This window comes from Cygnus atratus, chromosome 3 (assembly GCF_013377495.2).
Source record: "Cygnus atratus isolate AKBS03 ecotype Queensland, Australia chromosome 3, CAtr_DNAZoo_HiC_assembly, whole genome shotgun sequence".
Classification (NCBI taxonomy): Eukaryota; Metazoa; Chordata; class Aves; order Anseriformes; family Anatidae; genus Cygnus; species Cygnus atratus.
The window spans coordinates 26,684,870-26,699,410 of NC_066364.1; the positions used below are offsets into that span (position 1 = coordinate 26,684,870).

General features: G+C 41.8%; 1 protein-coding gene across 15 annotated transcripts in view; it reads right to left on the bottom strand.

Annotated features, from left to right (window-relative positions):
* Positions 1-14,541, bottom strand: part of DST (dystonin) — a 301,653-nt gene that overhangs the window by 254,403 nt on the left and 32,709 nt on the right. For 13 of the 15 annotated variants that reach the window (XM_035542995.2, XM_035542999.2, XM_035543008.1 and 10 more), the window contains one exon: positions 14,283-14,490. In XM_035542995.2, coding sequence (XP_035398888.1) covers positions 14,283-14,490 — 208 coding nt within the window. Of the gene's footprint in view, positions 1-13,567; positions 13,659-14,282; positions 14,491-14,541 lie in introns of those variants that run through there. The other 2 variants (XM_050709735.1, XM_035543009.1) reach the window with 1 other exon arrangement.

Below are 14,541 nucleotides of genomic sequence, written 5' to 3' on the forward strand. Positions count from 1 at the left end.
AAAATGCTCAAATCACATATATTCTTATGCAAATGTACATAGAAATGTCACTGCAGCATTCAGTTTTGGCTCAGGTTTCCCTGGTTAGTAAACCAGAGAAAACATACAAGCAGCTTTTTATCTGATCCTTAGCATACAGTGAACCTTAGGCAGAAGATGAGAGCATAACCCCCGAGAATTCATTCTGTTTGAGAAGATACAGATACCCAAAGGCCTTTTGAGCCAAACACTGATGCTCAAAGCAAATTCAGATCCCTAAAAAATTTGGCAGCAGTGGAAAGCAGTTAACCTGGACTGTTGTATGGAACATCCCAATTTAGGATGGATTGGATTTAGGACCAGATTGTGCTCTTTGTCTTGTGTATGGTCAGGTTACAGCAGCCCTTACTGTTCAGCTTTGCTCCGTTTGCACTAAGGCTGTAATACCTCTCAGCCCTCATTTCTTGGTTACACTGGACAAAGGAGTTTTCTGTAGAGTGGGTGGTCTGAGGCCTGTGTATCAAATTAGCATAACAACACACTGCAGAGCATTTCTTCCAAGGATCACTGCATTCTCCAAACATTAACTAATTATTTTGCCAACTAGTGATACATATTCATGAAGAATGAGGCTGTCCTAGCTCCTGGGAGAGGTCTCTTCCTAGCTCCTTAGTGTCTGCTAAAGTTTCTTTCTCGGTAACTTTTAATTGGTGCAATGAACTTGCTCTACAACTCTTCCATCTCCATCACTGGTTGCTCAGGCTGAAGGCCGAAGTAATTAAGCTCTGCTAATAACAATAAAGGCATTATCTACAAGCACATGTTTGACTGATCTTCCTGTTAAGCCCTCACATGAAAGACAGCGCCCTTGTCTCAATTGTCTCACTCCCTTCTAAGGCTCTCATTGCTTCGTATTTTCCTAAACGATTCCGAGATCCCAAATGAAATATTTTACTGGTATTACCATTTAGTCTACTCAGAAACTGAAAGAAAAAATAATATAAAAAATTAAACACCAAAAATATTTAGTCTAATTTACTTCATGAATAATCCAAGAGTCACTACAGACACTTCATAACTATTCCCAGAGTACCAAAGACCAACAAGAGCCCCCCACTGCGGCCATGCTCCCTTCCACATCGCCCAGGAGAGCCATGAGAGCTGCTGACCACCGGGCCTGTCTGTGCACAGCGAACACTGAAGTCACAGATCAGCCCTAAAGCTGGACTTCTGCTACTCTTTTCTGACCAAAAACTCAAAAGAGCAAAGAGAAGGGAGAGGCCTATTTTTCTTCCCTCCTTTTCTTTTCCCCCAAAACATCCATAGTTCAGAAAGTACTATGTAGATACCTATCAGAAAAATTGAACCAAGCTTCACCAAGGCTGGATAAAGAAAATAATTTTATATCCACAGAAATTGCATCACCACCGCTGTCCCGACATCACTCAAATGGCCTATTTTCACAGAGCAGTTCCTCAGCCACACAATTTTTCCAGCTCCCAAATCATTTGCAGAATGGCAGGCATTAAGCAGGCCACGATATCACATAACTGGATCCAGCCGGCCAGGAGCGTACAGAAAGCCAAGCATGAACCACTCTCTTAATATGAAAAGTTGCCATGAACGTATCACGAGGCCAGGAGAGAAAACCACGTTACGAAGAAAGGAATTAAGAGTGAAAAGCCAAGTTAGAGAAGTGAAGCCAGGTGAAGCAAGCAGCGGGCCCCCACAGAACCATCACGGTGCGGCGGGGCTGTGAGGGCAGGGCCCGGCAGCAGGGCCCGTCCCAGTCCCACCAGGAGCAGGGCAGAGGGGGTACCGGGGCAGCCCCAGTCCCAGGCACCCCCTTGGGGCCAGGCTGAGGGTCCCTGGGTCGGCTCGGGCTGTGGGGAGCTGGAGCCCGGCCCTGCTGCGGTGTAACTGGGGCTGGCAGCCCTGGGCACTGAGCTAGGGTCCTGGGCAGGCAGGCATCCTTAATGCAGTTAAGGTTTCACAGGGTAAAACAGTGATGTTGGATTTCAAAGAGGCAAATATTAGTGTCTCTAAACTACTTTCATTAAAATTAACTGAGATTTTTTAGTAATAAACAGAATAAAGCATATAAGATAAACTATGTGCAGTGTTGATCCTTTTCCACGTGAACACTATGGACTACAATTTACTTTGGTACCAACAGGCTAGTAATCTAAATGTCCAATCCCAGCAAGTAAATGGGCACACCCTATAAAAGTTTACTATGCCAGAAAGGTTTGCTTAGCAGGACAGAAACCCTACCCAAGCAGTGGCTGGAAAATCAGGATAACAAACAAAACCAAAAAGCAAACAATATTTTTTAAACAAATAAGACCATAATGCACTTGCTCATGGATCATCAAAACCAGTGACACAGAACCACAGCATCAACTAGGTTGGAAAAGACCTTCAAGATCACCTAGTCCAGCCATCAACCTGACCTACCAAGTCCCATCATTAACCGTGTCCCTTAGTGCCACATCCAGGGGTGGGGATTCCAGTGCCCCGGGTAACAAGTTTCAATGCTCGACCATCCACTCCATGAAAAAAAAACTTCCTAATACCCAATCTAAACCTCCCCATTTAGTCCACTAAGCAAGCCATTACAATGGCTAAATATCTGAATAAACACTTCAATTAGCAAGGAGCCAGTCTTTAAGAAGATAATTTGCTCTTCCTTTTTCTCCACAGCATCCTTCACAGAAAAATTCCCATGTTCCATCACAAGAAGGAATCTCAAAGAAGAAATTATGGAGCAACACAAAAATCTAAACACAGCCACCTTTAAGCAGCTTACACAGACTGCCACAATCACCTTTATAAATTCAGAAAGAACCAAGATATCAAAGTGAAAGGCTGCTTATAAAAATAAACCCTTAAATATATCACTATCCTCCAGATTATTTTCAAGAAATAAATGAAGAAAGAAATCACTGATGTAGCTCATTCATTCCACAGGAAGTAACAGGAAAGCACAGCTTAAACCAAACCAAAAAACAACAACAAAATACTGGGAAAGACATTCAGAATATAACACCAAACTCCCATAATTTCTGCAATGACAAATCAAATTCCTCTGTAATTGTTTAGCCTTTCCTGAGTTAAAAACAAAAAGGTGTGTATATAACACACACACACAGGCACACACACACACACATATACAGTTTTATATAGAGAGAATGGACCAAAGGTTTTCCCAAAGGTTTTGGCAAGACTTTTATGAAAAAGCTAAATACAACTAAAAGCAACTCAGATATAGTGTGTGCGAATGACTTACAGAATAACTAACGTCTTGAATCTTGGCTGCCTCCCAGTTAAAGAGTGGTGTGGTTTTCCAGAAATCATCAACGCATTCTGTATTTATTAAAGATTTGGAGAAGGAAGCAAACAAAAAAATGGGATATTCTGTATGGGATGATACAAATGTTTTCTGACAGGATGAAGTCTAGAATTTAAAATCTTAAAAAACAGCCTATCAAATCTGAGAAGATTATTAGACAGAATGATAGGAAATGAAATATAATTTGAACAGAAAGTAAAGAAGTATTGGGGATAAAAAACAGAAGCTGAGCATTACTGAACTACCAAGGCCATCAGTGGAAAACTGTCCACTAAATGTAAAAAGATCAGTAAAACACTACCTGCAATATAGAACTATCTAAAAGAACCAAAAAAAATAAACCAGAGGGAATTCTTGCATACATATCAAAGACATGCAACATAAAACAGTAATGCAGCAATATACTACATACAATCACGCTGTTTCATCTCACAAGGTACATCAGTAGAAGGAGCATTAAAGTGCATGTACAGTTATTAAATGCTTGGCACTATGGCGTGGAGAGAATTTGCAACTGTAAAGAGACTGCAGATGAGATTTTTTTTTTTTTTAATCATGATGTACTGAACTAAAAGCCTTTTGATTGAAATACAGAAAATAAAAAGACCCAAAATGTTAATTAGCCTCTCTTTCTCTTATTTGCTAGCCCGACAAAACCAAATTGCAAAAATAATCCAGTATTTCCCATACCATCTAAGCCATTTGTCAACGTTAAGTGCCAAAACGATTCGGATAAATATTGTAACAGACTGTTTAGTTGCAAAGGAAAAAGAATAAGCAAATAAATAATCTCACAATTATTTATCTGCTGAGTCATTACACTAATACATGGCAAACAAGGCTTGGGCATTTAAAATGCAGATGCAGACGACCTTTCAGTGCACTGCATAATCAGTTGGCGTGGCTGCACACAGCAGGTAGGGAGCGCTTGCTTTCACTGGCACTGAGATACAAGCACAGAAACAGCAACTCTCATCCTAAAGAGCAATGCTCAGACATCCAGGTGTGGGTTAGGGTACTGAAACCAAGAGCAAAAGAAATACAACAACTTCAAAAGAAGTGGTGATGCTAACAGCATTCCCAGTCGTGCCTGTTGCCTGGATATTCCTCTCTCAGCACTTTCACTGCGAGGGATTAAACTCAAGACTTGAAATGCTCTCGCAGTAGGACACCAGCACGTCAGCACACAACCTGAGACTCAAGACCCAGCCAGGCTTTATTCCAGCTCTAGAAACTCGAATTCACGGCCGGAACTAGCACGTGGGCACATAACCTGAGAAGACTTGTCCCACATACGTGTATTTTTACATTAGATTAATGAAAGCTGAAACACAATTCAGGGAGCAGGCAGACTTCCAGCAGGAGCAAAGCCCGTGTTGCTCAGTCTCTTGGACTAGGACTAACACTACTGATCCCCACTCCAGCAGCAGGCAGGAGGGGACTAGAACAGAGGTTTCCTCTTTTTCCACCACAAGTGGGTGAAAAAGTCTGAGGAAGAAGTTCATTCCACTGTGAAGATGGTGCACAAGGAATCCAGCCCAAAACGTAACTTGAAAGGAACAGCACGAAAAAAGGAAAAGCAAGGGTAGAGTAATAGGAGTCAGATTGTATCTTTCATGAATATTATCTTGGAACAAAGCTTTTTTTTTTTTTTTTTTAAAAAAAAAGGGTATTTTTTTTACTAGGAAAACGGAAGAAGTATGCAACCTTCAATGAAGAAATATTCACTAAAGAAGGTGAAAGAGAGAAGACCAGAGGTAGGTGAACTCAACAGAGCATACCGGGTGGAGAAACACAAAGAAAAATTCCAACATCCAGCAGAAGCTATACAAAGACCTATCAATATTTTAGTCATGCATCTAAACCTCCAACAGACTACAAGAGACCATTCACAATGCTGCTCGCTGAAACGACTATGTGAATTCCAGACATCTACTTGTAGTACCAACTACAGAATACATTTCATGCTCAGAATAAAGATGATCCCCCATGATCAGAGATGATTCTAACGCTGTTTAATCAAATCCATACATTTGGTATTAAATTGCAAATTATTGTGGACATGCACATGCTCTCAAAGTGTAAACTTAATTCTTTAAATTCCCTTGAGTATTACACGGTTTACAAAGCCAAAAAATGCTTCAGTATGATAGCCAAAATATCAAGACACAAACATGTACTGTTTCTCGGACACAAATGTAATCTTTATAAACTAGATTAATGTAGATTAAAAGTCTTTGATGCTGCTCGGTGCTAATGTAAACCCACTTTGAACAGTATGTTGGACTGATTCAGTGACAAGACACTGAAGGAAAGCCATATCCGTGAGAAAGTGAAAATAAATGTACAATGTAAGTAAAAACACATACACTTCTACGAACCGACTTGATTTCATTTAACACACGTTGCAACAGAAAGGAGCAGCAAATTAGAATTTGGGTTCATATTCTCAGAGGTTGGCTAGATCTGGCCTCACAAGGAGTATATGGATTCCATTAACAAGGGCTTTATTCTAACAAATGGAAATAGAACAATGCAAAAGTATCCTGTTAAGCATGATAAAATTATAAGGTAATTTCATCAAGGGACCTAATCAACTTTGGCTTTCTTCCTGTAACTCATCTGCGTCTCTTCTTCTCTCCTTTAAAGGGATACTGAGCCAAATTCCATTTCGGCTCTACTGTAAATTGGAAGTCAACAAAAATTATCTGCAAAGAAGGGAAAAAATCTTTGCAATTGTTTTGTTAAAAACTGAATCAAAAGATAGAAGTCACAGAGCCTGAGAAAAATGTTTGCTCTACAATACAAAGGCAACATCAGCAGTAGTTTTGAAAATGTCATTTTATTTCTGAAATGAACTTTCTGAAAATTATGGTGAATTTACCTCCAGATTAAGATTTCATATTAAAATCCTTCCAAAAGCTGAGCTTTAGATGCAGAACTGATCCGTAACACAGGGTATTATGATTTGGTTTCAGGCACTAGGCTATAATCTGAACAATGCAGTCACTGGGAGAGATTTTCAAAGGCACAAACAGCAGCAAAGTGCCTAATTCCTATTAAAAGTCAGCGGGGCTAGGAATCTAACTGCAAGATCTGCTTTTTAGAATATGCTACACTGAAACCAGATCTTAGCAAAAATACCTTATTCCCAGAAGTTATGGACAACTACACAGTTGCAGCTTCTCCAGACAAATGCTTGAGTCATTTCCTAATTTCTAGGACATAATGTAAATCCTTTATCTCTAGATTAAAAATTTATCTAAAGGCAGGGTAATTTAAGGCATTAAATATTTATAAACGTCGATAGCTAAGTTCCTGACTCCTACCAAAATTAACAGAAGTTTTGTTTGAGTAAAAACCACAGCATCACAAGTGCTGTTTAGCTCTCAAAAAAAAGGCTCTTCTGCAAGAACTGCTCAGGATGCATTATTATATTATTGCTGTAAAATGTCTGTCCAAATTACTACACGCATTTTCTAATGCTGCTTCTGCTGTGCCTAAGAGACCGTGTCACATGAGGAACGCAGGGACTGTAACCTGAGCAGGCAGAGCAAAAGTCCGCGAGCAGAACGAAAGGATACCCTGCTCAGCATCCAGCAAAAGACTTTCGGGGTCTTCTCTGTTCACCCGTATTCTCAGCCGTACCTCCTCTGAAACGTCACTCCGGAAGATGTGCAAAGAGTCAGACTCCTACTCGTTTTGTGCCCTAAAACATGTATGCTTCCCTCTAATCCCAGTATAGAAGGGCTCTACTAATTTTAGATCCAAGTGGTGTAAAGTGTCATAGCTGTCAGATAGCTGGATACCTGAATCTCAGTCCAAAGTAACTTAGTTTTCCAACGCCATTCGACTTTTAACCCCACTTAACTGCTGACCTGTGTTTATATGAAGTTTAAATACATGAAATATAAATCTGTATTTATATTTATCTGCAGTAATTTTGAAACCAAACTATTAAAATATATGTAAGAGCCAACCAAGTTCAGCAGGGCCATGTGGCTATAATCAACAGCAGATTTTGGCCTATGCTACTGAAAAGCCCATCAGCGGCCTAATCCTCCTTGTCTTACAGAAATAGTTACACTAATTGTGTAATTGCAATGTGCAGAATTTAACCCTCGATATAGTTGCTCAGAATCTTTGTCCTTTCTCGGATTTATTTGCAGATATTGTTGGTGTAACTGTACTTGCTTAAAACGTACCCTAAAAAATAAAAAAGATGAAAAAGCTGATAGATGACATTCTGCAGCAAAATGACGTATACACAAGCGTAATAAAATTAAATCCGGAAACACGCTAACTTACTTTCATTGCAGCTAAGGCTAAAGTCTAATGTCCTAAGGGATAACTGACCTCAGCAAGAGTATGCCCTGTTAAAGACGGAGCTTTTACTCAGGCCCCGATCTTAGGAAAGGGCTTGTGTGGCTGGATCACCAAAACCCACAAAAGCACCGGCGTCTGCCTACACGGATCGACTTGTAAGATCTGGCTATTAACGTGCCCTTCAGGATCTGACCAGTGGACTGAGTTGTCTTTGTGAGCATTGTTTCACCTGTTTGAAAGCTGGGTTGACTACCAGCATTCAGCACATGAATATTTTCACCCACCACAGAAAAATCACGGCTTTGTTAAATTAAATGGCTTTAATGATGTTTTACAGAAAACATTTCAGGCATGCAGCAATAAGCCGCATTCACATTTGACATTTACAAAACTTTATTCTTTTAAGCCTGAACATATAAAATACTTGCACTTAACTTTAAGCATGTGAATAAGCCCATTTTTATTCAGTACAAAGCACTGAATTCTAAATACATGTTGAAGTTCTAGCAAAAAGGTGGAATAAATTCTTCAAAACAGGCACCTTTTAAATAGTGTAGAGGAAAAAAAAAAGAATGCATAATCTGGTTTTCATGCAAAAGATCACTAGAGATTAGCGAACTAGATCACAGCAAATAATTAATCCCCCCTTATCCAAAACCATAAACTGGGCCAAAACAAGCCTTTTAACACAGTGATGACTGAAATTTATTTTTTCCATGCTTCAACATCTGGTTTGGGCCAAAAAAAAAGCTTAATGGAATATTCCTGTGATTGCTATTTAAAAGGTGTTTCTGACTCAGTGGAAATTGGGAAGTACCAGAAAAGCAATACAACAGACCTTTACTGATCTCTGCCCCAATTCACGTACCAAAGATACTTGAACCGATGGCCAAATTCTGCCCGCCTTAGTCATCCAAGCAGGTATCTTTTAAAGCCAGAGAGACAGAACCACAGCTTACGTATACCATCCAACCCAACTTCAGAAACCACTGCCCAAACCTTGAGACCTCTACACAGACAAAGCCCTGCTGAATTGGCTAGCATTCAGGTTCTCAGTATTTTATTCCCCCAAAATCAAGACCCCTTCGACTTAATTGAAGTGAACACAACTCCACTCAGCAAGATCTGCTTCATATTTAGGATGAGATGCACTGAATAAAATCCTGTCTCTACACAGTATGAACCAAAACGTCAGCGAGAACTTGTTGCTTAAAGAAAAAGGAATGTTGAAACCAAGGAAAAGTGCATTCCTACATTTTTTACACGGTTTAATTTTGTCTGACTTCATAACACAAGCGCCATTAATTTCCATCCTTAATTGAACCAACTTTCTGTTGGCTCAAATTTGTTCTCAGGAGGCTGAACTGCTGTAGGACACGTGCAAGGAACAGGTGAAACTACGTCACCATGATGAAGACCTGGGCGGTGGCAAAGACAGGATTAGGTGATGTGCAGCCAGATAATCCACACGTACCCTGCACTGTGCAACAAAAGACCAATCCTATTTGTCCAAATAAAGAGGTGATAGGTTTCAAGGCTAGAAGCTAGCAGCACCTGAAACGAGGTGTGACAAAACCACTGGAGATGGAAATTCCTCATACACCCTACAAAACTAACACCTATATGCCACCAGTTTTTGTTAATGCCAAAGAAGAAAGAAAAGAAATTAAAAGCATCAAGTCAATTACTCACTCGAGTATTTCTGAATTCAAAATCAGGAGCCCTGAAGCAGAAGGTTTGATTAGTTCAGAGCCTGGAGCATAGAACGAGATTTCTGCTGGCTGTCGCTTAAGGCCCTTGAGTTCAGAGTATAAATAAGGAGTCTCAGCAGTTCACAGATTTCAGAATTAGGACTAAGTCTGATACTGAACACATTTAGGAGCCTCCACATTCCTGAAACACTGCAGCTTTTTGTTTTCAGACGTACAAAAAACTGTTCTGAGTAAATGGTCCCTTCCTGAATTCAGGTTTAATCCTGGTTAAAGGAGATGGATGACAAGCACCCCATTTTCAATCTGAATTCAAAAACCATCCCCACACAATGTCAGAACAGCTCTTCTTGAAGCTACCCTCAATCAAGCACTATGACAGGCAGATTGTGTTACCTCTGAACCCCTCACAGGCAACAAAGCACAACAGATCGCTTGCTAGCTCTTGCCCATCTCTGACTTGCTTCTCGGAGCACAGAAAACAGACCTGCTTGCTATGCTTCAGCTGAGTTCGTGGTGTGACAGATTTCTTCAAACCAAGAAACACCAATACTGAAACAGAAAACACATCTTAAACAACACAACCTGAGTTGTACCCAGTCCCAGACCTGCCCCCCTCCTGCAGCAAGCATTCTAAGGAAGCAGCGGTCAGGCATCCAACCTAAGGAAAACATTTATGTGATACCTTTCCTGTTGTCAACAGCTAGTTAGGCCAGTCCTATAGAGCCAAAATTCACAGCTGTAATAGGTCTGCATGGACCAGAAAGCCTTACATATTTTAAACTTCTATAGTTCATACAGTTGAAGAATATTCTTGAATAACTGTGATTTCTTTAATACTTAACACTATGAATTAGCTCTTTTTCAGAGACAGCAATCACAGGGTCATTATGAGGTGTTCCTATTTCAACAATGATGTCAAAGGGAGGCAACTTGATTGCATAATTGTTCAAAATTTTGCAGAAAAAGAGGGCTGTTACTACTCCAACTTAAGTATTTGCTACCTGCACTGAAAAATACAGTTTTGGAGGGGTTCTAAGTTTAATTCTTGGTGCATTATTTAAGATTTATGCCAGAGCAAATCTAATGAATGCACTGTACTTAAAGACTCTGATCTTTAAACTGCTGATCTTCAAACCTTTAATGCTCAAATCATGTTGGAATGCAACAAGGCATACCCTACCCCATCTGGTTGAGATGGCATCTAATATTTTTTAAATTAAATGTATACAAAATACTACTGGACATTTGCTTATCAAAAAGTCAAAGGGAGAAGCTATTTACCAGGAGCAGCTAACAATAATTTTATTAATTTTTGTTCCCAGGCAATGGTGGTATGACATACAAAGCACCAAGACTAATTTTTAAAGTTCATTACAACCTCCTGAGCAATAAAATAATAGTTTTTGAGACAAAGCTGAACTGTTAGTTATATTTGTGTTACTTCTCCTCTTCCTATCACAAACAAGATGTGAAATGTGTCAAATATTTCAGATGAAACATACCAGACATATCATTGCTCCTATCGCAATAGAAGCTTTGCCTCTGAATTTCTATAGATGCTACTGACAAAGCAGTGATTTTTGCCCTAAATATGTAACTTGATTCAACATGATTTCTGAATCATCTGAGATAACGTGACTTTTTTTTGCCTCCCCATCAAAATGCTTTGAAATACTGCCAGTGAGTTGCTATGCGAATCAAGAAGAAAAATATGATGGCCAGTGACTGAACTGACCAGGAATCAGAAAACAACGTTTTCTCCCATAGCAAACAGCTCCTCTGTGCTATCGCAGACCTAGCGAACAGTTGCCTGATTATTTACTGTCACAGCCAGGGATGTGGTCAGCAGCCAGAATTTGGAGACATACAAATATCCTGGTTTCGACAGTTAAAGCAACAACGTCCTTTGTTTTGCACAGCCTTCCTGACCTGCAGCCTACTTTGGCTGTAGAAAAAGATGGAGAGTAAAATCTGACTTCTCTACGTTTGAACAGGACTGTTATTTTTTTCCCTAAATCAAAAGGCCCACATGTCTTAATGATGAGGCATCATATGATTCCAAGCCTTCCAAGACAGGCAATGAATTTTGTACAGCTGACTCTGCTAGTTACAGTACTCAACAGCTGGGGCATAGATAATTTGGCACCCTGATAATGCCCCAGATGAATACAAGAGCATTCTGCAGACTGTAAAAAGGAAAAGGGAAAAAAATAAAGAAACATTAGCATTAATATTACTCATTGAAGCTCACCTTAAAACCCTAAAATCAACATGTTTTGCATTTGATTAAGAAAACAAATAAAGGTAGTGTTTACAAAACTGGGAAATTCAGAGAAATGGCACTCCCTCTTCAAAGCCTATATTGTAGCAATTCTTTTCTGATTAGATCAGCTCCCATAGCAAGTCGTCAGAACAACAATCACTGTAGTGAAGTCATACTACTGGGACTCGATGGGAAATCATGAGCGGCTTGGAAACACATTGTGAAAAATAATGCATTTTCCAGGCTTCCAATACATCATAATTAAAACAAGTCCAAACCTTTACCTTTGCTCCCAATGGCTGAATAAAGCATACCTCAAACAGCAAAATAAAGCACACTGATGCACTCAATATGACACTAAAAATTAAGACAGCAGAAACTGGATCCTTCTGAACAATTTCAGGATTTAGCTATAACCAAAACTAGCACGTTGACAGAGCTGACATGGCCCCCACAATATAAAAAAAGTCAAGTATTTCCCGAATTTATTTCTAATAAAAACATGAATGTGTTTTAGGAGTTTAATGTAACTAAAATCCATTTATCCACTAACACTTGAAAAACAAATGTTTCAGTCTCTACACAGACAAAACTCTCACTGAAATTGGGAAAATTAGGCCTAATATCTTTCCCAGATTTTTAAGCAAGTTGACAAACTGGTATGAGACCAAACCTTATTAAACCTGAGTACAGCAGCAAATCAAAAGTAATCTAAAGCAGAACAGCAGTGCTTTAAATTAGAACCAGGATAGAAAAACAAGTTTTCTCTGTTTTTTTTTTTTTAATTTACAATGTGAAGTCTACTTGCATTTTTTTTTTTGCAAAAATTAATTCAGCTTCATATGAAGTAATTGATAAAAAATAGGGACAGCATAGAATAAACATGTCCTTTTAAAGATGATCTGTTCCAAACCATAATTATTCCTCATCTAAAATGCACTAATGCATTTCAGTACTGAAATAGTGCACATGCTCCATAGCTGCATTGACACAATGGGCAACAGACACAAAGAAGTCATTAGTCAATACTGTTAATGACACACGAGATTGCAAGTGGCACAGGTATAAAGTACTCTCAGACCTGACAAGTTCCCATTTCACGACAACCATCTGTAGGTGTTTTTTTTTTTTTTCAAAATCTTACCAATGACAACCAGGATCAAATAAAATCCACTATCGATATCTTCGAATCAAGCTGTCTTAAACTGTGCCACTCCCATTCCCATCAGTGGGAACCATTTACCTAAAACCTTCAGAACTGCCTGGAAGCACACAGCTGAAAAACCACAATCCTTCAAAATACATGCTTCAGATATAAAATCCAACCAATCTTTTCCCCAAATATCGCAGAAGGACTCAGCACAGCAACTGTCAGCCGTGACATGCTGTGAAAACTATTTCTGGGACGCGGATCCAATCTGAACGGTAACTCCATACCTTTTTACTTTAATTAAAATCAGACCCGTAACACTTTTGAGAAAACGCTTTCAGATTCAGTGTTAGCGAATGTACTGCAAAACAGTCAGCCATCACGTCTCCTAAACCGCCTCCTCCATCCCAGTTAATTAAAAAAGCAATGTAATTTACATGTCTAATAGGATAGATTTAGTCGCATGCATCGATGTTGTGGCAAATATTTCTATTTTCCCCTATTTTTCCCCGCATTCAGCGATAACAGAAACCACCTCAGGTGCCATATAAACCAAGATCCTTCTTCACCCGACTACCAATGCAAGGTGAAAGATAAGCTCCAAAGATAAATGGCCACGGAGACGTAAAACACTGTCCGCGTTTCACTCGGGGGAAAAATCATCATCATCGCGTCTCAAGGCGAGGAGTCACACATACGTCGCCCACCAGAACTGGTTTGGTGTGGGACCCGCAGGGCACCTGCCGGTGTCCGTGTGTCTGTCGGTGTCCGTGGGGCCGCCCTACCTTTGTATCTCTCCAAGACATCCTCGTAGGCTTGCAGGTACTCCTGCTCCTCGGCGTAGAAGTACGCGCCGGGGGAGAGGTAGCCGGCCATGGCTGGGGGCTAGCGCGCACTGCCCGCTGCCCAGCTCGGCTCCAGACAGCGAGAAGGGAAAAAAAAAAATAGGAAAAAAAAAAAAAAAAAGAAGAAGAAGGGCGGGGGGGGGCTGCTAGCGGCAGGAGGAGGAGGAGGAGGCCGAGGAAACGCCCATGCCCCCGCCCGGCCGCGGCGCTCGGGTTTCAGCAGGGGGCGGCCGGGCTGGGGCTGGGGCTGGGGCTGAGGCCGGGCGGGGGCCGCCCCCTACTGCTCCCCTGGGGCCGCTCCTCGGTCCCGGCCCCGGCCCCTTCCCCTCCTCTCCTCGCCAGCCCCCGAGTGCCCTCCCCGGGCGGCTCAGCGCCTCCTCCCCGCGGCCGGCGCCGGCTATCGCCATGCCGGGCCGCTGCGCTGAGGGGGGACGCGCCCCGCGGCGAGGAAATGGCCGCCCCCGGGGGAACGAGGGGGCACGGGGGAGACACAGAGGGGGGCTTCGGGCTCGCCCCGCGCCTCGCCCGCTGCACCTGCGGGCATCCATCCATCCGTGAAGGCCGGGCAAAGAGCTTAGTCACCCCGCCTCGCTCCCCGGCTGTGTGGGGGTCCCCCCGCGCCCTGTCCCTCCCCGTCCCCCCCCTCGCCCCTTACCGGCGATGCGCAGCACGGCTCTCTCGGCGGGGTCCAGCACGGAGCCGCCCTGGATCTTGCGCTTGGACCGCTCGTGTTTGGGCAGGTTCCAGGGCAGGGTGTCCCCCGGAGCCGGCGACACCGTGCCGGACTTGTGGCTCGAGTCCTCCTCGTCGGAGAAATCGGCGGACGACGACATGGAGCAGCGGTGGGACGCGTGGCCGGAGCTCTGCGCGGGGAGACACACACACACACACGGGGGGGGGACGCTGCGGGGGCG